Below are 25,608 nucleotides of genomic sequence, written 5' to 3'. Positions count from 1 at the left end.
TGAGTTCATCCATTCAGTTTCCCACTGCACACTTCCCTCTGGGCATTGGTCTAAAGGAATGAACTAGATACAGATCCTGCCATCAAGGGAGGGTCAGGCAGTCCACTACTGATTACATATAGAAGGCAGATTGAGAAAGGGTTTCTGGAGGAGGTGGTTTCTAGATGGGTTATGAATGACATTTGGGAGTTCACCAAATGTGGACAAAGGGATAAAGACACGTGGGTGGAGAAAAGAACAAGATTAAGATGTGGCATCATTTGGGGTTTGGGGAAGAACAGTCTGTCATGACCAGAACATTGAGTGGAAGCGGGCAGTTGGGGTGAAGCCAGCATGAGTAGAAGAATGCCAGGCTAAAGCATTGGCTTTCCCAAGGAGTCTGTCCTGATCTGTGCCTTCCTGAAGAACCATATGCCAGACACTTCCAGACCACCAGGACTGGCATCCACCTTCTGGAACCCTGTGGTTCTGTCTGCCGTGGTGAGAACTCCACTCCTTAGATGTGCCAGGAGTGTTGCTGGAAACCGACCAAGGGATAGGATGTTGGCCCCGGGCTAATGGCAAAGGTGGGGGACTTCATGGGGACCAGCTAGCAGTGACTCACCATGAAAGTCATGACTTGGGGCCCCATCTCTGGGGTTCCACCGAAGCAGTTGCATGGAAGCCCCATGCAAATGCCAGGCCGGCTCCTTGTGAGAGGTTGATGAAGTCCTCAAAGCCTCTTCAGCCTTCCCTCCTCAGAGGGAAGGTTCTGTCCTCACCCACCTCATTCACAGGAAAGCCGTGTGCCACCTGCGGATGCCCCCTCTAGAGCTTTCCAGGGACCACTGCTCTTTCTCTGGCCTTTTGTCACACTGTGTAACCATATCCAATCAGAAGGCAGAAAAAGGCTGGCATGGACGATCACTTCACCCCTCCAAGCCTCTGTTTCCTCATCTAGAAAGTGGGCCTTCGTCCTCCGTGATCTTGTCTCCAGCTGATGAGGGAAGGTTGGGGAAAGGCAAGGGCCCGGTGTGGGGTCTGAGAGGGACCTCTGAGAACAGAGCTGCCTCTGCCCTTCTCAACATGGGCAGCTCAGGGGGTGGCTAGACGGACAAGTCCTACTCTCCCCACACTGGAGGGTCCAAGAGCAGGAAGACCCATGGCTGGGTCCAGGCATAGTCTGACATACAACCCATATGTGTACAAGGCATGCACTTGGACACATACCACAAATGGACACAGACACGAATATATGGAGATCGGCCACTGCTCCCAGACACACACCTATGGACACATAATGTACACAGAGCCATATAGGTCTGTTCATACGCATGTGCGCCCTGAGGCCTCCCTCAGGTGACAGCATGCCTTCACAGCTGTTGCCACCTTTGACCCAACAGCAGCCCTATAAGGCAGGCAGGGCAGGGGCCTGGTTACTGCCCTGTGGTGAGGAACCCGGGGCATGGAGTGACTGGGGTCTGGGATGCCATAGGAAAGCTGGCTCTTGCTTGGAATTCTGGTCTCCTGGGTCTGCCTCCCACAGGGGTCTCACAGAGACTCATGCCCAGAGGGACCTCGTAGTCACCTCGACCCCACATCCCTTCCACAGATGAGGAGAGAAGATCCACAGGCAGAATGTGGGCCATAGAGTTCAGTGGAGGAAACAGGGCCACGCTTTTGTCCCCATCACCCCCTTGGCTCTACCACGGGCACAGACATGGTCCCACCCAAAGCCATGGATATGTCCCACCGATGGGGATGTGCAGGTCCTCCCTCCTCAGCACCTCCACAGCCTTGCTTGGCCTGATGTGCTGTGTCCACAGTGCTCTCTCTCAAGGGAGCAGAGGGTAAGCAGCCCCGTTCAGCATTTCCGGAAAGTCCGGAGTAAAAAGGTTAGGCCCAAAGTCATGCAAGGTCAGGAACGGCAGTGGCGTCTCGCAAAGCTAAGTCTAGCACTTTCCACCACACAGCTGTTCCTGGCTCCATACACACAACATCCATGGGCCTCTCACATTTCCTCTCTCTTGCTCCAGTGCAGGCACACATGCACACGTGCACATACACGCAACCTAGCATCTGTGAGTGCACCCACCCACTGGGACATTTTTCCAATGACCCCCAGTTCCGTGTAGTGCCAGCTCTGTTTCCCAAGGGCTCTTTTGAAGAAGAACAAGTTTGTTTAGGGCTGAACCTGCCCCCTGGCCCCTGGCCCTCTGCCCCCAGTCAGGGAAATGAATTCCACTTGCTTCTGTCTGCCCACTCTGAAATCAGCCCAGGGGCTTTGGTGAGCACGCTTTGATGTTAGAAGCCAGTTTAATGAGTGGGTTGTGGATTTGTTTGCTTTTTTTTTTCCCCCCTGTAAGACAGAAGTCTCATTTTCCTAAGAACTAAGGAATTATCACTCCACTACTCTTCCTTCCCCGACATCCTGCGAGCCTGAGACCTGGACTCCCGGCACAGTGCTCACAGATACCCAGAGGGTGAGGCTGGTTAGGATGGGAGAGGCAGGGAAGGAAGCAGCGCACTTACAGGGTTTCATAAATAGGGCTTACATGGCCTCATCAACAGCCATTTTAGAGAGGACCAACAGTCTTGGAAACGTGAAGTGCCGTCAGGAGGCAGTCCCTCTCAGTCGGGGGCTCTCATCTGCCTGGCTCTAACTCCATCGTGCTTTCCCCTGTGAAAGCTGTGCCCCTGGGGTACATGGCCTCCGGCCTCTGGACGCAGGCACTTCAGCCTTCCAGTGGGAACAGTGTTCTGGATGTGAGGAATAATGAGCCCTGTGATAACAAGCTCTCAGAGTCAAAACGATTAGTCAGGAACAAAGCACTGCCTGAAAGGGAGGGAATAATTCTATTTTTATTGTTTTTGTGTCAAGGGGCAAGTTTACCCACAGGATTCATACTGGAATGCATCAATTAATATCGCTCTAGGGCACTTAGTAACGAGGACCCTGATGGCTGCCCGGTTGCTCAGCGAGAGAATTCTAGAGAATTCTTTGTGGAGACTAGAGCAGGGAGACGATTGAGGGGTATCTAGGCAAAGAGTTTCTGGACTGGCACAGGACCCTGCTCCACTCTGTCCTCCTACTTAGGGCCCAGCGAAGGCTTTCCCCGAGCTCCCGGGCCTGGCCATGCTCTGGCGTGCTTTGCCAAAGGCCACCCTGATTTCTTGGTTGATGAGGTCCTGCCAGGGATCTCTAGGAGAAAAGGAGAAACAAGAATAATAAGACCACCACCCAGAATAGGGGTGGACATTTTGAGCCCCCAGGTGCTCGTGAGGAGCCCCTTCTGCTTCTTGGGCTTGTTCTGCTCCTTGTGGCAGCCCCGCCATGGGCATCCCCAGACCAGGCTCGGAGAGGGGCAATGTCATAGACTCGTGTGCATGCACAGCTTCATGTCCAGCAGCCTCCCAGGAGGTGGGGAGCAGGCTCCACGTCCATCCCCTGCTCCAGATGGTTGCCAGGAAGTCAGAATGCTGTGGGCTGAGGGGTTCTTGGAGTATGAGGCATATCTGGGATAGGGACTCTGGCCCCCCGCCTGCACACACCTTCATTTTCTTATTTGCTTCCCTTATATGCCTGGAGGAGGGTGGGTTAGGGTTATGGCCTTTGCTTGGAGAAGAGAGCAAGGCTCTGAGTGACAGCCAGGGCCTCACATCAACCTGGCAGGGGACACTTTTGAGCCCGACTGGCAGGGGTAGAAGGAAGAGAAGGGAGCATTCCGTGGAGTGTTTCTGTGACATGAGATGGAAGGCACTTCTGCGAGCCCTGCTTTTTTGGTTGTGTCCCCTTCCCCTGATCTTCACCAGCTTCCCCAAATATCCCCAAATAAATAACGATTAATAACTTCTGCAGGTGTGGTAAATACAGAAAGGGAGGATAAAAGCATCTTTAGAAAACTTGACTTTAAAGAAAATCATGTTATAGCATATACTTCAAGTAACAACTTCAAATTTCATAACTGCCTTATAGCCACAACTCCAAGACAAGTCCCCCTAAGCTCTTCCTGTAGAGATTTTGGGTGTGCGTGTGCACACACGTGCGTGCGGGGGTGTGTGCGTATCTGCTGGTCTGTCTGTGATCTCATCTCCAGACAAGCAGAGGGGCACGTGGTGGCCTTTCCATGCATGCGTGTATCTGATGCCCACGACGGAGGTAATGTGGGTGTGCACACATGTAGGCACACTTACGTTTGTGGGCCCACGTGTGTCCACGTGCTAGGACAGAGCCCGTGGGTGAGGTGGGTGTTGATTCTCCCCTGCCTGCCTTAAGGCCTGGGAGGCTCCCAAGTCAGGTAGAACTCCCTGCGACTCATCTCAGCTCTCTCTCCTCCCTGAGCCAAGAAGATGAAAACGTTTCTGGCACTTTCTAAAGTTTCCATCCGGGAGTGGAAAAGTCATCAGCTGACAAGCTCGGGATGACAAATGGTTGCCAGACCTGCTATTCCCGCTCCTCCAATGGGGTGGGCCAGGGCCTGATGGGAGCCAGCGGGAGCTTGCGAGCCCCCCTTCCCTGGGCTCCTGGCACTGAAAGACCTGTGGTGTATCCGCCAGCCAGATCTCCTGGAGCTTATGTAAGCAGGGGAAAGTTCCATAAAGAACTCAAAAAGAAGCATCAGGAAGCAGCAAGTGCTGTGGGGATGCAATGCTGGGAGATGGGAAGGAGGTGACAGCAGGGTTTCCTTTAGTGCGTGGCATCAGAGCGGCCTGCCGAAGGAGCTGCGTCAGAGCTGAGGCCCTGGGGACAGGACGGGAATGGGCCAGGGCGCCTGGATAGCAGGCACAGAGGCTCTGAGTCAGAAAGACGTTCAGGGTGTTTTAAGGTAACAGCAAGGAGGTCCCAAGCCAGTGGTGTGCAGTGGAAGGTGGCCAGTCCAGGGGCCGGCCCAGGCCCCAAGGAGCAGGCCTCCAGGGCACGAGGGAAGAGTTTGGGCTTGAGCCTCAGAGTAATAGGGAGACCCAGAGGGTGTTAACTGTGGGACTTTCCTATGGATCGTGTTCGTGTTGTCCTTCAGACCTCGCTGGGGCTGCCAGGTGCTGGGTGGAGAGGCACAGTGGATAGGGGAGTGGCGAGGCACCCCTGCAGAGGGCAGGAGACAGGTGCCCAGGTGGAGCCCTCAGGGGGTGGGAGAGGAGCCGCTGGGGGACTCCTGGACGGCATCCTCCACCTTTCAGACGGAGGGCGGTGAGGCCACCCACGAGGAGAGAGCCCTGGAGGAGGACCAGGCTGCCAGGTGGAGCTTCCGAAAGGATCTGTTGAGGGACAATGAGCGCTCCATAGCTTGGAGCTCTGGAGGGGAGGTCAGGCCGAGGCGCATGATAGACATCATCAGCGTCTGGGTGAGAAGGGAATCCCCGCATTTCACGGGAGAGGCATGGGGCTGGCTGACGTGGAGCCTGAGGAGGGTGAGTTGGAGAGGAAGGAGCCCAGCTGGGAGGCCTGGGGCATATTTCTGGGAAGAGGGAGGGCAAAGGGGAAATGCTGCTCCAGCTGTGGGTCGGGTTGAGAACCAAAACTGGCCCGCAGATCTAGAGACACGGATGGAGGTCATCAGTGACCTGCACGGAGTCTTCTGCGTGCGTGGGGGTGAAAGTCAGACTGCGGGGGCTGGGCAGGGAGTGGTGGGTGAGGAAGTGAAGTCACCATGAGCTGACAGGCCTTCTGAGAAGTGCGGCTCCCTGTGGGGGTGGGACCTGGAAGGCTGGGAGACCGAGGCCTGCTCTTGGAGGGGCAACAGAGGCGGGCTGGAGCAGAGGACCTTGGTGGACAAGGAAGGGACACAAAGGGCCATAGCTGTTCTCCTGCAGATGGGTGAGCCAAGGTGCTGTGGCTCTCAGCCCCGGGAAAGGCCCCGGGGCCACCTGTGTTCCTCACCCCACATGGCTGCCCCAGCAAAGTGTCCCCACAGACACTGTGAAGCAGGAGGACTCTGGGCTGCGTGGAGGCCTTTCTGAGAGCAGAAGCTGTTTCTGCACCCAGGAGGCTGGAGTGGCCTTATAAAAAGGGAGCCCTGTGTGTCCTACAACCTGGCCTGTACACTGGTGTGGGCCCGCCGCCCTTCACTGGCCCTGCTGGGCTGGACCCCACTCTGTGTCAGGGGGAGGCACTTGAGATGCCCTTGGAGCCCCCAGATGGCAGATGGAGAGGAAATGGCCTCTGTGAGCAGCTCCCTGCCCATAGTCCCTACCCCACCAGTCAGGCTAGTCTTTTCCCCAGAAGCCCATGTGTATCCTGCACACTTCCTGTCTTCAAGAGGGAGCAGCCTTGGGTGGGTGGTGGGGGGGTGCCCTGGAAGAGTTGAGGAGAACCAGTCAGAAGTTCTGATGACAGAAAACTCTAGTGGAGCTCAGCCTCCACAACTGCAATGAGCCTGTGGACCCCAGGACCTTCTCATCTCTAGGAAACTGTCATTTTTGGCCACTGGCGACACCCGGCCACTCTGCTCTGGGCCCTCTGTGGACTGGACTGTCTGCTGCTTGAGAAGAACACATCGCAGCAGAACAGCTTTCCCTCCCTCCACCAGCCGGCCTGTATCCCTCGGGGAAGGACACAGGGTCACACAGGACAGACGACAAAGGGAAGAGCCAAACTACCAGGCAGGCACCAGCGCTCTAAAGCGTGCGTGTCCTTTGATCTATAAATTCCTCATCTGCAGAAATAGTCTGAACGGCGACAAACGCCCCGTCACTTGTTATCAGCGCGTCACGGGGACCTGGCTCAGGAAGGGAAGACTGCGCATGCGCGGCCGCAAGAGCGAGGTTGCCGCAGCTCTGCGAGGCAAAACCGACGCCGTCGCGAGGGACGTGTCTCTGTGACGTGCTCTGACCCAATGCAGAATGAAAGACCAGCCAGGCAGCAAGACCTCAACCACAACCCACGTGGCAGCAATAGGCCCTCTCTCAGCAGTGGGAACAGGGGACTCCTTCATCGCTAAAGAATTCTGTATTTTCCCAGTTTTCTACATTGGGCAGGTGATACTCTTATAATCAGAAAAAGAACAAACCCAACTTCAAACAAAAGAGGCTGAGCTTTGGGGGAAATTCCTCTTACTCACCCAGGTTTGATGTCCAGAGGTGTGGGGAGGGCCCCGGGGAAGCCTGCCTTCCCCACCAGCCAGTAGGTCTCCTCTACGCCCTTCCCCTGGAGGAGAGAGGAAAGGGGATTGAGCACAGCTTCTCAGGCAAGGCCAGAGGAAAGGGCACAGCTGCGAACAGCTCCAGTGCAGAGCAGCCTCTGCCAGACTGTCTGGGTCCAAATCCTGGCTCCTTCCCCGGCTAGCTGTGTGACTTGGGCCAACTTACTTCACCTGTCTGTTCCTCAATACCTCATGAGTTGTTGTTCTGTTAGAGAAGTAACTGAATAATAATAAATCATGAATTCTATGACCAGCAGATCTGGCATGCTAAGATCCCAAGATGCTACAATCTGTGATTTTCCCCAACTGTTGCAGGACCCCTTGACTGGGATAGGGGTACGGCTGCCTGGAACTTAGGAGTAGAGGAGGCATTAGGGGCTCTGGGTCCAGGGATGGGTATTGCCCTGTGGAGCCCCCAGGCCATCTTGAAGAAGGTCTGATTGGTGGGCTGCCCTCCCCGACCCCTCTCTGCATTCCCCTCCAGCATCAGAATCCTCTGTTCCTCAGGACATCTCATGCCCACCCCACAAACAAGCCTTATTCTAGCTCATGCTTCCATAACCTCCAGAGTAAAGGATTGCACACAAGCCAGCCCTCACAGGCTGTGTGACCGTGGACAATTTGCTGCACCCTCCTGCTGTGACATTTCACAGTGGGATGAAGTCAATTCCACGGAGCACACAATTTCTAGGCTCCTGTCATGGTTCTGGGCCTTTAAATGTCTAGGCCATCCTGGTCTTACCACCAGCCCCTGACTGTACCCAAGGAAGTAGGGTAGAAAGAAAAGTCACTCACTCGTGGGAAAACTAAAGCATTATATTTATTGAATGTTAACATTTCAAAAAAGAATGCAGAGGTGCTCGTGGGCAGGGATCCCCTGGTATCACCCCTGCAGCAGCAGAGGGCGGTCGTGGGAAGGGTGGGTGCACAGAGAAGGCAGGCTAGCCACAGCCGGGGAAAGGGAAGCTGGGTGTCCCCGGGTCGGGGCAGGCTTCCATGGGAGGTGAGATGTGCTCTAGGGTCCTGAGGGATGAGTAGGAACCTGAGGATATTATGGAGAAAGTGTGGGCCTTAGAGCCATCAGCAGTGGGATGCCACCTACCTGACTGCAGACGCATCACTTCGCCAAATTTCATTTCCTCAACTATAAAATGGGAACATTGATCCTTCTTTCATGATTGCTGGGACAATGGTGATCAGCTCCATCCTCAACTACAGACAGGCATTTCCTTCTATGTCAGTCAAATGAGTAAGAATCTTGCCTGCTGCCCACAGAAACTGGAATGGTGGTGGGGGGGGGGGGTCCATCAATTCCAGGAAAGAAAGTTCCCTTACCTTTAGCTCAGTCTGGCCTCTGATGTCAATTCTGTAGCCTTCGTCCAGGCTGAGCAGTGTCTGGACTGTGCTTCTACTGACGTGAATTCTGTATGCTGACAAGAAAGGTCACAAGTCACCACCTGGAAGCAGCATCCCTAGTGTTCGGGAATATCATCAAGACCAGTAACAGCCCCAGTTCCAGCCAATAATGTAAAATTCTGATTTAGACGACACCCTTCACCTGACCTTTATGTCCCTCTGGTAGCCTGTTGGTCACTAAAATAGAGGCCTTGAGGAAAGGCAAATTGCATAGATTGAGGGCTTAGAGGAACTTAAGATGAAGTCAGAACCCCTAGGAACATAATTTTCACTTACAGGGAAGTTTGTAAAAGCTGAGTCAGAGCAGATAAGCAGTTATTTTTATTTTAAGAGCAGGACTCCCCACTAAGGCCCACATATCTAGTCATTCAGGATGTGTACCAAATGACATTAGGGAACACGTGACTTCTACAGCCAAAGGCTGAGGTCCTAGGACTCCAACTTTTGCACCTGCTCTAACCAAGCCATCAGAGTGGCTTCTCCTGTCAACAAGGGCCTAAAATGGCATTTAAAAATTGAGAGGGATCTCCTCCTTGTAAAGACGTGGAAACCAAGACCTAGAGGAAGAGTATTTTCCTCGAGGATATCAAGCAAGGCAGTGACAGATTTGGGCTAGGACCCAGGCTTCCTCCCTCTCAAGTCATTGTCTTCTCTTATGAGATCATCACAAAATCCCCATGGAAAGTTAAAAGATCCAGTGAAATACATTATCTCCATAGAGTTGTTTCACTGACAACTAAGGTACGCTGCCACCAGGTGGTGGTTTGGTTGCTAAGCTCTGTTTCAAACAGCCAGGCTGCAAATGTTGTTCAGAGTCCTCAGTCAGTCAAGACAGAAATATCCAACACTCACGCAGCCCTGTGGACTCCATCCGGGATGCAGTGTTAACAGTATCACCAAAGAGGCAGTACCGGGGCATGGTGAGACCGACGACCCCTGCCACACAGGGTCCTGAAACTCAAATGTACCCAGTGAATTCCGGGAAGTCCTAGACCCAAGAGAGGTTCCCATCACAGTCTTGCCCTTCCCCCCATGACCCCCAGCCCTACTGTCTCTACCCCACTTCCTGGGCTCCAGCTGGGGGTGAAGATGAAGCTCTATGGAATCTCCGACCATACCCAGAGAGGAGATGATATCTGTGCCAGGGGGTAGGGGAACACAGATAAGTCAGAGCCAGTTTTTGTTCCTGGGGAGCTCCCAGCCTGGTTGGGCAGGGTGGGGGGGTTGTGTAAGCTGTGATCAGTATTGTCCGATGGAAGGATCAGAACTGTGCCAGCCCAGAAAGAGTGGTCTGATCCAGCACAGAGGATCCAGCACAGGAGGTAGTGCGTGAGCTGTGTCTTAGAGGACAAGAGAATGAGTGGGCAGGGAATGGCAGATGCCAAGGCACAGAGACAAAGTCCACGTGTCTATGGGAAGCGGCAGCAGCTGGGTGTGGTTGGAGGGCCAAGTGGGAAATAATGGGAGTTGAGGTTGGACGGAATAGCAAAGGGCCTGGGAGACTATGGAGGGGGGTGTCAGGAATTTGGACTTTATCCTACAGGGGAAACCATGGAGGGAGGAAGGGGTGGGGGCCTGAGAAGTAGGTGTTAGAGACCCTGTGGTCTCTCCTAGATCCATCCCAGCGAACATTTTATTGCTTGCATAATCACAGAAGGTGTCTGTCCTGCCTCTTCCATCAGACTCTCAGCTCCTCTGGATGGCCTCAGATGACTCTGACAGAGGCTGAGACAATGTGTGTGTGTGTGTGTGTGTGTGTGTGTTTATATATATGAATGAAATTGAGCATCACAGATTCTTTGACTTAAAACATCTCAGAACCTTCAAATAACAGAAGAAAAAGAGGAATGTCAAATTTTCTATCCCAGAACTTTAGAATTGCAGAATCCCAGAAGCACACCAGCCCATGCCCCCTAGCCCGTCACCCCCACGGCCCCCCATTTGTACCTGAGTGAAGGCCAGCGCGGATGTAAATGGGCACGTCGGGTGCATGCTTCATGCGGAAGCCTCTCACAGAGCTGAGGATATCCAGGGACATGTTGGCAATCTCAGCCGCGTGCCGACTCCCGTTGCGCCGCGGCAGGCCTGAGGCCACCATGTAGGCATCCCCGATGGTCTCCACCTAGAAGCCACAGCCTTCACACCCCAGTGCAAGAGCCCGCCCTGCTGGACTGTCCCAGAGCCCGCACAAGACTCTTCTTGGGAAGCCCTGACCCACCCTTCAAGTCTCCAGCCCAACGGTGTTGTCTCTGTCAGGACCTCCATTCCAGGTGCCCTAGCAACGGTCAGATCTGCACACTTCTTGATCACCTTGGTCTGAATTGCAGTTGATGGTGCCTCTGTGGTTCCTCCCCACCCACCCTCCTTAGCGGCAAGACCTGGGCACCCCTGTCTGCACAACGCAAGGTGACGTATCAGGACTTCATTTGGAGAGGAGCGTGTGCATATTGGATGCACCCTGGAGGGCTTTGGAAAATAAGTACCCCTGGTCTGTCTTCCAAGGTGTACTAGAAAAAATGTAGGTTTGGGAATCATATAGATGTGGGTCCAATCCTGCTCTGCCATTTACCTTGGACGGACCACTTCACCTATGCAAGCCTCAGTTTCCTCTAAGGTGGAATGCACGTTAAAGATAGAGTATTGAAAGAACTAGGCTCTGGTTAGCAGAAGGGAGGTGGGGGAGGGATGGATGAGACAGGGGATGGGGAGCAAGGAGGGTACCTGTGATGAGCACCAGGTGTTGAACATAACTGTTGAATTACTAAATTCTACACCTGAAACTAATATTACACTGTATGGGACCTAAGATAATTTTTTTAAAAAGATTTTACTTATCTGAGAGAGAGAGCACAAGCTGTGGGGAGTTGCAAAGGAGAAGTGAGAAGCAGGTTCCCTGCTTGACAGGTGTGGGGCTCGATCCCAGACCCTGAGATCATGACCCGCACCAAAGGCAGACGCTTAATCAACTGAACCACCCAGGCACCCCTCCCCCCAAAAAAAATTGTTTTAAAGGAACAAGGCTTATTAGAGCTGCTCAATGGATGGACATCTCTGTCTCTACCACCACCACCATCATCACTTCCTTGGCTGATGGTGTGGGAGATGAAAGAATCCCAGGATCCCAGAACTCGGAGGTGCTTTAAAGTCCACCCACCTTCTTCCTCGATGCCTGGCCTGGCCTACTTGCACCTCTTGATAGGAAAGTCCCTCTTCTAGAGGTGGCTGCTTCTCCTCCAAGTAACTCTGATTTAGACACAGATGTGTACTGTGGCCTTCTGCTCTGCCCCTGGCTAGGCTACCCCTCCACCAAGTCTTTCCCTCTCCAGCTCCTGCACTGCATCTTCTGCAGCAAGCAAATGCTGGCACATCGGGACCTGGGGAGCAGAGCTGTCCTTCTGGCCCCCCACATCTGCTCTCCCTCAGCACCTTGGTGGGCAATAATAATAATAATACGTCCCCTGCCCCTAGGGGGCGCTATAATTCATTAAATCTCTCCCACATTTGCTATGGACCCTGCCCAACTACCTTTGTTTCTCCCTCACCCAGGCTCTCTCTACCCCAACACCAGGCAGTGGTCTGCCCTAATCATGCCACATGCTATTTAGATACTTAAATTTGCTCCCAGTGGGCTGGCAGTTAGGGATTCCATGATTTGCAGAATTTCCAGACAATTCCTAACCGTTGCTCCTGGTTGCCCATGCTTCCATCAATAGGAACCTTCCTGCGGTCTGCAGAGACCCTCAGTGCTTGCTTGATGGCCTGGCCTTTCTGCCTCAAATGTTCTCTCTCAGTCCCTGTTTGCTGAGATCCAAGCCCACCCTCAGCCCAGCTGCCACTTCGTCCAGTCCGAAAGATCTTCCAGGTCACCTGTTTCCCTGCTGGGAAGCTCCCTGGGAGCTCCTCCTCCCCTCCACATCACCTGCTGACGTCCACCCAGCCCTGGTGGGCTGGCGGTGAATGTGGCAGGGGTCAAGGACATGGCTACTCCCCTCTTTATACATTTCCACAGACAAGAAAGACCTCCCACCCCATGCCCTGGGAGGGAAAGTTATGAGTGAGCCCTGGCTATCCCTCTGCCCACCCACTTCTTCCCACAGGAGAGAGGACCCGTGGTCTGCCTGGCAAGGTTGGAAGAAGGACTAAATGCTCAAGTCCTTGGAGAGCAGCTATGACATGCCAGATGCTATTCCAAACCCTTCAAAAATATCAATGCATTAGACCGTCCATGGCAAGAATTCTACCATTTTACAGGGGAGCAGTGAGTCAGAGATTTAAGTCACTTGCCAACATCACATAGTACAGATTTGAACTTGGTCAGTGCAGCTCCAGAGCCTATATGCTGTGCTGCCTCTTGATACCCTGGGTTCGGGCCCTTTCCCTCTCTATTTCGGGGAGTGTGCCTGCTGTGTGGGGTTTTCCTCTGCTACTGCCCTGCACACAGTCAGCATGTGCGTGTAGGTCAGACTGGCCTCCCAGAGGCAGCCCCGGAGACCTATAGCTTGTAGGCCCCACTTCTAGCCACCAAGCGTACAGCTGCAACTCAGGGACAGTACGCCTGCTCTGGGGACCCAGCACTGCCTCGGTTGTGTTGCCTAAGGTCCAGACTGGTGGAGAGGGGCATGGTGGTTTCTCTAAGCTGTTACACTGACCTCCAGCCTTCTGTCTGCCTTCCACCTGAGCTGGGAGAGTTTGGTGTCACTAATAATCACCCCTACAACTCCAGGGACAGAAAGGTCCCACTCTCTAGGACCTTGAACCCATGATGACGATCACTCAAAGACTCCTATGATCGTCGGCACTCAGCTGCAAGCAAGGGTATACACAGGTGCAGTCCTTTTGCAGATGGGAGGACGGAGCCAGAGGAGAAGTGAGGGCAAAGGATTCCACACTAGCAAACATGGCTGTGAAATCCAACTCCACCACTGACTTGCTGTGTGACCTTAGGCTAGTTACTTACCTCTCTGAACTTGGGTTACATCTGAAGGGATAATGGCCTCTGCAGGCCATTGCAAGGACTCATGAAATCCCCTGTGATAGTCCCCAGGTTGGGCCAGTCCTCTGTAGATGTTTACCTAGCTCTGGGCCCCACCCCTGACCCTTGCCCTGTTCTGTGCTTACAGAGGGAGGCCTCAGCACCCCCTCATGGTGGTGCTCAGCGGCATCGGCATCGAGCTGGTGAATAGAGGAACAATAGCACTTCCTCTCACATGGCTTGATGGGCAAAACCATCTAAGCCACATGCACTTCACCTCTGTTTTACAAATGGGAGTGCGAGACTCAGAGAGGTCAAGCGATTTGCCCAGGATCTCTTGGCAGCATGGCCAAGGCCAGTCTCACCCACTGGGGCTGAGCGGCTGGAGTAAGTCCTCTCCACTCCGGCAGCCCACGTGGGCTCCACATTGGAGCCATGTCCACAAAGTGTTCATTCAGTGTGCGCTGGCAGGGAGTCTCAGACCCCCACGGAACCGGGAAATGATCGCCTGGCTGCCTCCCAACCCAGACCGGATTAAAGAGCAGTAACCAGATCCTGCTGGGGACGGAGGGGAAACCGAGGCGAATGGCGGGAGTGATGAGAGAAGCACTCGCACATCGTCAGGAACAGGCTGCCTGTTTCCCCACATCTGGAGGGGTGCGCGGGCCTTGTTTTATTTCATTTCATTCTGCCAGAAAGATGCAGACCTCTTGGCCAGAGTTCAGAGGAGACCAGAAAGCATGATTCAGAGCTGGGAGGGACACATGTGTGAGAAAAGATTAGCAGGAGAGGAAGAGACAAGCCAGGGGTGACTCAGGGCACATCAAAGCTGCGGGGCTCAGCAAGATGAGATGAGAGATGAGGAATCTTTTCCTGGGGCCCATGGGGCCAGCGCGGCTCTGGAAGCAAGAGGGAAACTCAGCCAGCGTGAGAGACAAGACCTCCGAACCTGGGTCTGGGGAAGGAGTGCGGGCTCTTGAATGGGGAGCAGGAGGGACACTGTGTCCTTGGAAAGTTGGTGGCTCAGTTGTCTGAGGCTCAGTGTGAACAGAGCCTGAAAGTGGTGGTAGGCATTGCAGATTCCTGGCTCTACCACATGCCGGCTGTGTGACCTTGGGCAAGTCACTTTCCTCTCTGGGCTTCAGCGTGCTCCTCACTCAGTCCGTATCTATTTCCGAAGGACCTATGGTGTGCTGGACATTGCCAAGCACTGGAGACAGAGCGATTTAGAACCATGAAGTGTGGCTGTGCTGTCCGGGGGTAGTCATGAGAGCACCGCCCAGGAGCTCCTAACCATGTCTGGGAGGGGAAGGAGGCTAACCTGAAGCGGGATGGAGGAGTAGGAGGGAGCCAGGTAAGGAGGAGGGAGAGCAGGGTCTGAGGAGGAGGCAACCACATATGCAAAGGCCTGGTGGCCCTGAGAGCAAAGCACGTGTGAGGAATGCAGAGGTCTGTGTGGCATGGCCAGGGATACCATTGGGGAGGTAAGTAGGGCCAGATACTGGAGGGTTTTGTGGGCCACTATGAACCTGTGGCTTTTTCCTGAGGTTTTCCATGACATGAGGATGGTGAGCCCCCTGGAGGGGGTTCTCAGGATCAGGATGTCTAAGTTCAACTCTCAGCTCTACATCCCATTGGAAATTTGTAATTAGATAAGTCCCCTAAACACCCATTTCTTCCTCTCTACATGAGGGCACCATTACCTACCTCACAGATTGTTAGGATAGTTAAATGGATTAGTACATATAAAGCACTCAGACTAGAGTCCTGTAAAGAGTAAGCACTCAGTAAGTATTGGCAATTATTGCTCCTGGGATACAGTACATAGTGCTATCAGCAGACCGCTTCTGAAACTTCCTGCCCAGGCCTCTTGCCCATCCTGGTTTCTGCCCCAGGGCCTGGCCCTCCCCTGTCCCTGCCTGTCTGGAGGGCTGTGGCTGGAAGAGGACTGGTGGGTCACAAAAGAAAACTGGAGTCCGAGTGTGGTGGTTTCTGGGGAGCTCCCTCCCCACCCTCCTCACTGTGTCTAAAGCATCTCAAGACCTCCAGCAACTGCATGAGAATAAGGGGCAGGTTTGGGGTGGGGTCCCCACAGCAGACAGGGAGGGAGAGGACGCTAGTCAATTCTACAATCTCGGTTTACACAGCACTTCCTCAAGGGGGATAGGATCCACCCATTATCTGTAACACCCTGGGTTGGAGTCATCATTCCTGTTTTATAGGTGAGGACATGGAAGTCCAGAGAGGGGAAGCCATTTGCCTAAGCTACACAGATGCTGGTGGCCAAGCTGGGACTCAAACCCAGGATGGAAAGATGCACAGGGACTAGATCATGTAAGGTCTTGACAGCTCTGTCCCTGCTCCTCTTTCTAGTGTCCCCCAGGCACCACCCACTCCATCACCAGCCCACTTCATGTCCAGCCATTACAACCCATTCAGCATTCCTTATACTCACTAGGCCCATCCTTTCAAGGCTCCAGCTTTGACACATTATTCCCCCACGGCTTGCCTGGAGCCACCATACCCAGACTGCCCAACACTAGGAAAAGAGCACCTCCTCCAGGAAGCCTTTCTTGCTTTTTACTCTACACATCTATCCCTAGCTGGATTGGGGGCCCTCTCAGCCTCCGCTGCCTGCCTTGATCATCACTTTGACTGTGGGTTATCTTCATCTTTCATCTATAGCACTGAGAGGTCCCGGAGGGGAGGCATGGGAGATGACTCACCTCTTGGCCCTTGCCCAGCACAGGTGGAGTTTATCTTCCCCCTTCTTGAATCTGGGTTGGCCTCTTTTGTTAAATAAACTCTATGTCCAATATGGCTCTCAAACTTATGACTCTGAGATCAAGAATTGTATGTTCTACTGATTGAGCCAGCCAGGTGCCCCTGGGTTGGCTTTTTGACTTGATTTGACCAATAGGATATGTCAGAAATAGCCATGTGCCCAATCCTGGCTTAGACCTCCAGAGGCTTCTGTGCTTCTGCTTTCTCTCTCAGAACACTATCACACTATGGGAACAATACCAACTGGCCTGCTTGAGTCCGACAGACTATGTGGACCAGAGCTGTCCCATTCAAGGTTCCAGAGATGCGAGAAAGCCCAGCCAAGATCAGCAGAACTTCCTCTCTCACCCACACTGCCCACAGATGTATGAGTGGTCCAGCTGAGCCCAGAGAACTTTCTAGCTGACCTATAGATTTGTGAGCAGTAACAAATGCTTATAATTTTACATCACTGGGCTTCAGTATTATTTGTTATGCAGCAATAGCCAACTGATAAAAACACACAAATAAATGACAGGAAGTAAACGCATGACACAAACACAATAGTAAAGGAAGGAGGGATGTGATACCAGCCTCCCAGTCTCCTCACCTTATACACATCGTGGCTGCCCAGAACAGCATCGAACAGTGTGTAGAGGTCGTTGAGCAAGCCCACGACCTCAATGGGCTCGCTCAGGGCTGAGATGATGGTGAAACCCACAATGTCACTGAAGTAGATGGTGACCTGGTCAAAGTACTCTGGCTCCACAGCTGCCCCCATTTTCAGAGCTTCAGCCACAGACCTAAAGGAATGGGAAGGACCAGAGTCACAAGGTGGGAGGACCCCCTTCCCACAGTTCAGAGGTGAGGGAGGGATTTTGGGGGGAAATTCTTTGGTTGCGCATCAGGGCATCTGGGTCAGGTCTGCTTGTGGCCTGGCTGCCCACCACCAAAAACCTGTCCCTCTCTGGACTTTACTTCCTCTGAAGTCAGTTGGGGGACACTGCCCTCTCCTTGTTCTCAAGGGAGTGAGGTAGCAGGATTAATACTTAAATAGAGCCTGGCACATATAAGGGCTCTGTGAAAATGTGCTAGATAAATAAACAATGAACAAATTGAATGAGTTCATGGAACCCAGATTTAATGAGCCTATGCAACTATGTTGCAGGTGCCATGCTCAGAGCCACCAAAGCTAGAGATACAATTAAGTCCTAAGCGGCCACTCACGGAGGGAGCATCTGAGAGAGCAGCCTCTCTGTCTTCTGCCTCTCCAGCTCCAGTTCTTCAGTCCGCTCCTGGATCAGGTCCTCCAGGTTCTGGGAATACTTCTCCAGCATCCACAGCATAGAGTCAGCAACACTGGTCTTCTTGCCTTGATTGATGCTTTTGAACTGAAAATGGAACAAACATCCCAATTCATCCATGAAGGTCAGCACACTTGATCTCAGGTTGGAAACCTCAGCCACAGGAATGAAGTAGACACAGTCCCTGCCTGGAGGAGCTCCACTGGTGGGGAGCAGATGTAGAATAGTCAAGGAATGCAGCTCTGGCAAGGAAAAGCACAGACAGCTGGGAGGAAGAGTAAGTTAGTTCCCTATGAGGCAGGTAGTCAGGAAGAAGCCTATGCCCAGCATAGCATTACCTCTCACTCTAGTGCTCTGGTTCTCACAAAAATACTGTAGAAGAGACATTCTTTGTTCTTCTCAAAGATAAATGGATGGATGGATAGACAGGTGGGTAGATATGATGGATGGAAGGATGGATGGATGGATGGATGGTTAGATAGATGGGTAGATAAGATAGATGGATGGATGGATGGATGGATGGATGGATGGATGGGTAGGTAGAAAGGATGTATGTAGATTATTTACATATATAACCATTTGTACCTATTTCTTTCCTTGTTCAAAAAAAAAAAAAACAACTTAAAAAAATAATAAATAGGTAAGGACACTGGGACCAAAGGAGAATAATGCATGCTATTTTGGTCTAGCAAAATGCATGCTAGATGTTGATCCCAATTTTGAATATTAGCTTCCTAGCAACAAAACAAAGAGGGAAACAGAGATTACAAAACCCACAGAGTCCATGAGACAGTGGAGCATTAAATTGGTTGCTCAATAGAAACACAGCTACAGCGAGTTGCTGAACAGAGAGAAATACCCCTCTTAGGTCTTCATAGGAGGACAGTCACATATGGTCATAAATCATATCTTCAATGACTATCTTGCAGGAAATATGGCAGTGTGCTCCCTAAGGAGATTTACTAGAACCTTCCCCAATCCAGTTTGCACCTTTCCAAAGTGCAGTCAGAAAAGAAGCAAATTAATGATGGTCAAAGTGAAGGAGTCCATTGCTGTCTAAGTCCAGCAGCTTACTGTGTGTGCGTGCATGTGTGTGGGTGTGCGTGTGTGTGGGTGTGCATATCCAACTCCATTAATACCACTTCTCTCAACCAAACATCTGTAAAGTGGAGAGTGGCAGCAGTCCCTAACACACACCTATTTTGTATTGCCCATTAAAAGCAGAGGTGTAAGCTTTAAAAAAAAAATTTTTTTTTTTAGATTTTATTTATTTATTTTCCAGAGATCACAAGTAGTCAGAGAGGTATGCAGAGGCGGGGGGAAGCAGGCTCCCTGCTGAGCAGAGAGTCCAATGCGGGGCTCGATCCCAGGACCCTGAGATCATGACCTGAGCCGAAGGCAGAGGCTTAACCACTGAGCCACCCAGGTGCCCCTGTAAGCTTTAAAGGTCAGTCGGGGTGGGCTTGGCAGCTGCTGACCTTGAGACACCAAGGACACAAGGCTGACCAGAAGCTCACCTCCACAAGGAAGGCCCCCATTATACAAATGAAAAAACAAAGGGTCTGAGAGGTAAAATAACTTGCCAAGGATCTCATAATTGTGGAACTGAGATCGTCCATGTGTTCATTTTATCAGCAGCCACCCCACTGGATTATTTTAAAATTTGGGATGTGTTTTCCATCTGGTTGCCCAGGAACACTATCTTAGGATTTGCAAATAGCAATAATTTTCTTCTTCCTTTCTAATATTCATCTTGTTGTTTAATTGCATTAGCTGGCACTCCCAGAACAATGTTAAGTGAACATGAACCCAGGGCTTTTGACTTCGAGGTTATTGTTCTTTCTCAACACCTCACTCGCTTTCTTTCTCAGAGAACCACCACGCTCTTAACTTTGTTCTCTCACTTGATGGTCACTCAAATATGACAAGTCGGGCCAGAGTTAGTCTTTCCAGGCAGCTTTTAGGGAGGTTGAAGCTCAATAGAGCCATCAACTTGGCCAAGGTCAAAGAGGTAAAGTGCTGTGTAGGTGTGAATGCAGGCATTCTGACCCTTAGCCCCCAAACAGCGTGGTAATCCCCACCTTCATGCTCTCTCTCACGTGCCCATCCCTGCCTTCTCTGCCCCAGAGCCCTGGGCAGCATCTGTCCTCCCAGTCACCCACCGCTGGTGACGGTGATCTCTGATCCCTGGATCAATTCCAGGCTGGTGTTAGGAATTGGCTGCTGGTCCTAGTTCTATTACCCGCCCTCACTGTGGTCCCCGAGAGCTCATTTTACTCTGAGACCCAGATTTCTCATCTGTGGAATGGGGACATCACCCCTGATGCCAGAGCTGAGGTGGGGAGAGGATGAGGGAAGTCAGGGGATGTGGAAAGGGCTCTCAGAGGACACCCGTGCATTTCTCCTGTCTGTCTTCCTGGCTCTCGCTCCCTCATCACCTGTCTGGATGCCCGTCTTGCTGGCTGAGCCTCTCCTTGGCGATATGCCACTGCGGCCAGGAAAGTGGGGGTGGAAAGGTATGACATGAAGCTGTCACCTCAGGCTTGGTGGGTTGGCCCCATGGGGGCCATTAGCCAGCTCAGTCAGGCCCACACAGTCCACTTCCACCCTGCAAACTCGTAGGGACTTGCCTCACCCATCCTGTTGTAGTTCCCGAGGCCCCTCACAAATTCCAGCCCCACCTCTCATTCCCTGAGTCACCTTGGGGAAGCCCCTCACCTCTCAGAGCACTGGCCTGGGGAGCACTGACCTGGGTGTAGATCTGGTCTAGGCTGGGTCTGTCCTCCGGAGCCTCCTCCCAGCACTGCTCCATCAGCTGGATACACTCGGGTGGCCCATGGTCAGGAGACACCAGGGGCCGGCACAAGGGAGGGGGTGACACCACCTTCCTGATGATTTCTGCAATAAACAGCATGTGGATGATAGGTTCAAGGTCCCCAGCAAGGCTTGTGGGAAGGGGTTGGCCTGGGGTTCTGAGATGGAAGGCCTCTGGGGGTACAGGAATCAGGCCCTAAGAGTACTCCTTGGCTCCCCTGCTCTGTACCCCAGGACATGCTGGCCACTGGACCCAGGAGAGTCCAGGATGTGATCAGGGAAAGGGTCTCACGCTAGTAGCTGGAAGGGCGGGTTTTGAATTCTGGGTCTGCTATGACCTCTCTAGAAGATGGTGGAAAAGACCAGAGATCGCTCCGAGCCTCAGTCTTCCCTTCTGTGAAATTAGCTTAATAAACTGCCTTCTTGAAAGGGGTGTAGAGGGAAGAGAGCATGGATGTTAGGCGGCCAGCACCTACGAATCTCTCCCTCACCGCCAAACCCAACTGCTGCTCCCTGCCCGTGATGACCACCCATGTGCTTGAAACCTTGACGCCGTGGTTCTTTCCACCAGCCCAGCCACCTGGAGACTTTCTGGTGCCAGGTCCCCGTGGAAGAACGAGACTGTCTGCTTTCATTATCGTCATCATTATTATTTTCCCAAGACAGCCCCTACCATGATCTTCCTATCCCCACTCCCTGTAATAAAGACCGCCAGTCTAAGTCGAGGTCCAACAGATCAGTTCTAGTTCTGGCTCTGCCACTTGCCATCACTCCGTGCCTCAGTTTCCCCAGATAACAACTGCTTGAAATAGCTCTGCCTCAGAAAGCTGTTGGGAGCACTGTGGGGAGCTGAGAGATCACAAGGGCCCTGAGAAAAAGTGGGGCTAAAATCAGGAGAGGACTTCTAGATCACCCAGGCACATTCTAAGTTATGTCACCTCCCTGAGCCTCAGTTTACTCACATATAAAAAGAGCATGAAACAGTCCAGACTCCTTAGGGCTCTCAGAGGTATAGTCCCCCTGAGGAGGACTGGGATTCCCCTCTCTTGGCCCAGGAACTGGGAGCCCTTGGTGCCCATGAGGAGAAGGTTCTTTCTGGACTTCAATCCCCTCCCCATTCCTTGTTGGCCCCCTTGCTGGGGAGAGAGCATGAGTCCCTGTCTCATTGTACAGATAGGGAAACTGAGGCTCCTGGGAGTGAAGTGGCTCCCCTACAGCTACAGGGCTAGTAAAAAGCAAACTCTTGATGTGAGCCTGCCCTCTTTCGGCATGATTTTCTTTGCCCAGAGGCTTCCAGCCCGCAGTCCTCAGACTCTGAGGGCCTCTGGGTGCAGGGTCTAGAAAGCTGTACATGCTTACAAAGAAGTGTCCGCATACGGAATCAATAATACACAACACACCCATACAACTCATTTGCAGAAGTCTTTGGATGAGGCTGTGATGAATACATTTCAAAATACAAATGCCTTTAAAAGTGTTGCTGATTTCAGAGCAGATTCTGTCTTCGGGTATTGTCTCAGTCCGTAGATATTAAAAATCAAATAGCAGCATGTGAGGCTCCAAACGTTTTTGACATTAAAATGGAGTCCTCGGACGTGAACGTGCTGAAAATTACCCCCCAGGCTAGCCCGGGTCCCATGTTCCCTCACCATGCCAGACCTGCTGTCCACACCCAAGGCCTCACCGGGATTTACCAGCCATGCCCAGCTCTGTTGGAATATGCTCCATGGGTGACTCCAGAAGATTTGAGGGCAAAAGCCCTGACCCACTGCTTTCCACTTAGAAGTTCCTTCCCTTCTCTGAGCCTCACTCAGTTTTGCCTGAAGAATGCACTTGCTCTCCCCGACTACAAGCTTGTCCAGGGGAATAATGCACATGACAGAGTTCTGGAAGTTGCTAGTGCCCCCCCCCCCACCACAGGATCTTGAGAAGATGTTATTTCTAAGAGCAAGGAGGATCTAAGTTGGGAAGTCAGGTGAGAATGTGTGTTCCCCCTATCATCATATCCTTAAAACCACTTGGGCAAATATTTATGAAGGGCCTACCAGGTGTCAGGCCCTTTGTCTAAAGAATTTCACTGAACCCTCACAACCACTCTGAGAGGCAGGCAACATGGTCCCCCCATTTTACAGATGACAAAACTGAGGCTTAGAGCCCAAGAGCGATTTACTCAAAGTTATGAAGCAGATTGGCACAGAGCTGGGCTTAGGTCGGTTTCCTCCAGTGCCTGTGCTCTTTGCATTTTTCCTCCCTGAGCCCAGGGAAGTCACCCCCCCACACACACACACACCGCCCCAGGAAGTAGCAGGGCCTGGACTCACAGCCCAATCCAGTGGTGACCGTCCAAGAGATCGAGGCCTGGTTCCTTCCCCTAAAACCTCACAGAGTCCAGGCCCGAGGGGCCATGCCCTGGGTGCCAGCCTCACGCACTCCAACTGGCTGGTCTCCCCTCTCCTGGTGGGTGAATGTGGGGGGCCGGACTGCGAGGGGTGTTGAACAAATGGCCTGACAAAGGCTCCTCTCCTTCCCACTCCTCCACCTCATAAATGTGGGGCCTGGAATGCTCATTACTCACTGAGCAGCGCTTTGGTGGAGAAAGGAAGGGAGCCAGGCCTTCCGTGAGTTAAAGATTACCCACTGGGGGTGAGAGGGGATGGCAGGCTCGGTTCCATCTCTGTCCTGCCCTGCGGCTGAGACGCCAGGCCATCTGTGGGGACAGGTCCCTGGGACTAGACACAGGCAGCAGGGGGACAGCTAGAAGAATAGCCCAGGCTCTGGCTCACCCTGACAGGGAACACAGAAGTGGAAGAAATGATTCTGAAGTTGGACCCTGGCACTGGGGTCAGAGAAGAAAATGTCTAAGACCAGGGGATGATGGGGAAGGTGTGAGTGTGGGTCCTGCACACCTTGAAGGAGATGAGATGCTCTTGAAGGAGCCGCACGTGGGCAGAGAAGCAAGCCCAAATACTGAGCAGCCCAGCCCAGCCACATCTGACATGGGCCAGATGTCTGGCCCATTTTTTTTTGTTTCACCCCATTTCAAAGATAAGAAAACTGAGGCTCAGAGAGGGGAGGTGATTTGTGGCAAGTCATGTAGTAAATGAGTGAAGCAGCCAGGGAAAATTGAGGTCTGTAGAAGCACAAAGTCACCACTAAGCAAGGGGTTGGTTAGAGCATGAGCCCCCAAAGATGCAGCGATGACCCTGAAAGAGGTAGAAAGGGGTGGAGGTTTTCTCCCCAAAATCAGTGTCTTCAGCCCTGGAGCTGGTCACTGCCGTTTTCGGCAGAGCTGCCAAAGGCTGCCTGCCTTAAGACAAAGAAACTCAATTCTCACTGTCAAACCAGGCAAGCATGTCTGTGTGGTTATTCCCAGGGCTGGATTTCCTGATGGCCACGGGGCTCCCCAACACCATGGGGACCCCAGCCAGGGGAAGGCCATGGAAGGAAAACAGGGGTGCTGTACCTTCTGCAGAGAGGCCCGAGGAGCTGTATGGCGGGCCTCGAGTCAGCACCTCCTGCAGGACGATGCCGATGCTGAAGATGTCTGCTTTGAGGGTGCCCCGCCCAGGCGGCCCTGGCACCCGCAGCAGCTCCGGAGCTGTCCACAGCAACTCTGCAGTCACAGGGCAGGGCCACACTGTCCTCACCCACCGACCTCCAAGCTGGGCAGGGATGGGTGGGCACTTGACACATGTGGTGTCCTTGCCCAGGAGGATGTGGGTGCTTCTGTTCTCCCCATTCCCAGGCAAGGAGCCTAGGTCAACTCAAGGTCATACCAGGGGAAGTGCTGGAAGGTTGGACATTTTCCCACCCCCACACCTGCCCCATAAGCTTCCGATGGAAACAGAGGCCCCAGAACCTACTGGTGGCCCCTGCCTACCCGCAAGCTGACCTTCTGGGGCTGGCCGGGGCCGGGGAACCCGCTGAACATCCAGGAGCTCCGCATAACCATGGTCAGTAACCTTGAGAACAAAGCGTCCATCCACCACACAGTTGCGGGACTTGAGGCGGCCGTGGGGGAAATGCCGATGGTGCAGATAGCGCATACCCTAGTTGGACGTAACGGTTGTCCGGTAGGCCTGTGATGAATGGAAGGGGCCCCTGGTCCTCTCCGAATCCCACAGACCCTAGAAACCCTTCCTGCCTCTTCTCACTGTTTCCCACACTGTTCAAGTTTTTCTTAGACAAAGTGGAAAGAGACCAGGTCTTGGAAATCTGAGCATCCCTTATTTCCTTGCCCTCTGCATGGCCCCCCAGCTCCAAACCCAGGGAGGGTTCTCACACGGATCAAATCCAGCAGCAGAGAGGCCTTAAATGTCCAGTCCAGCCGCAGAGCCTCATTCCGCAGCAGGTCCTCCAAGCTGCCCCGGGCACAGTGCTCCAGCACTAGAGCGCTGACCCCAGGGGCCACAAAGACGCCCAGACAAGCAGCCACATTCTCATGCCGCAGCTCCCGCATCTGTTGGGGCAAAGGGCACAGTACCAGCCCCCAAGGGCTTGTCAAAGGCTGGACCAGGTACAATCCACATTTGGGCTTCCAGTATTTAGCACCCAGCACAGGGCAGAACACAGAGAGGCACCAGAAATGTTGGATGGATGGATAGATGGATGGATATGTGGATGGATGGATGGATGGATGGATGGATGGATGGATGGGGGATGGATGGATGATGGATGGACAAATGGATGGTTGGATGAATGGATGGTCGGATGGATGGATGGATGGATGCATGGATGCATGATGGAAGATGGATGGATAGATGGATGATGGAGAGGTGGATGGGTGAATGATGGATGGATGATGGATGGATGGATGGATGGATGGATAGATGGATGGATGGATAGACACATGGATGGATCAAGGAAGATGGATGGATAGATGGATGACGGATAGGTGGATGGATGAATGATGGATGGATGGATGGATGATGGATGGATGGGTGGATGGATGGACAGATGATGGTTCAGTGAACAAGCAGGTGAAAAGCCAAGTGGAAACATCATGGGTAAATAAGTCTTACCTTTCTCAGGAGGCTGAGGCAGCTGGGCCGCAGCTCAGGGCCAGTGCCCGTTTCAAACCTCTTCAGCCACACCCACTCTCCCTGTTTGAGGAAGAACAAGAGTTCACTGCTGCTGGTCCCCAGCTTTGTGACCTTGGGTAAATCTCTCCATGTCTATTGGCCTTGCTTCTTCCCCATAAATTTATTCTTTTCTGTGTGCT

The 25,608-nt window shown here is 52.8% G+C and overlaps 1 protein-coding gene across 1 annotated transcript in view; it reads right to left on the bottom strand.

The window, feature by feature from the left end:
- Positions 1–2,821: 2,821 nt before the first annotated feature.
- Positions 2,822–25,608, bottom strand: part of LOC116599737 (guanylate cyclase 2D-like) — a 34,703-nt gene continuing 11,916 nt past the window's right edge. The window contains exons 7-18 of the mRNA XM_032359718.1: positions 25,409–25,489; positions 24,670–24,846; positions 24,280–24,436; positions 23,851–24,000; positions 20,323–20,471; positions 17,497–17,660; positions 16,880–17,072; positions 10,482–10,656; positions 9,387–9,485; positions 8,454–8,548; positions 7,038–7,123; positions 2,822–3,181 (exon numbers count right to left, since the gene is read on the bottom strand). Coding sequence (XP_032215609.1) covers positions 3,073–3,181; positions 7,038–7,123; positions 8,454–8,548; positions 9,387–9,485; positions 10,482–10,656; positions 16,880–17,072; positions 17,497–17,660; positions 20,323–20,471; positions 23,851–24,000; positions 24,280–24,436; positions 24,670–24,846; positions 25,409–25,489 — 1,635 coding nt within the window. The 3' untranslated portion in view covers positions 2,822–3,072. The remainder of the gene's footprint in view (positions 3,182–7,037; positions 7,124–8,453; positions 8,549–9,386; positions 9,486–10,481; positions 10,657–16,879; positions 17,073–17,496; positions 17,661–20,322; positions 20,472–23,850; positions 24,001–24,279; positions 24,437–24,669; positions 24,847–25,408; positions 25,490–25,608) is intronic.

The sequence above is a fragment of the Mustela erminea genome, chromosome 9 (assembly GCF_009829155.1).
Source record: "Mustela erminea isolate mMusErm1 chromosome 9, mMusErm1.Pri, whole genome shotgun sequence".
Taxonomy (NCBI): Eukaryota; Metazoa; Chordata; class Mammalia; order Carnivora; family Mustelidae; genus Mustela; species Mustela erminea.
Note: the sequence above shows the minus strand (reverse complement) of the source record. Positions and strands in the feature narration are given on the sequence as shown.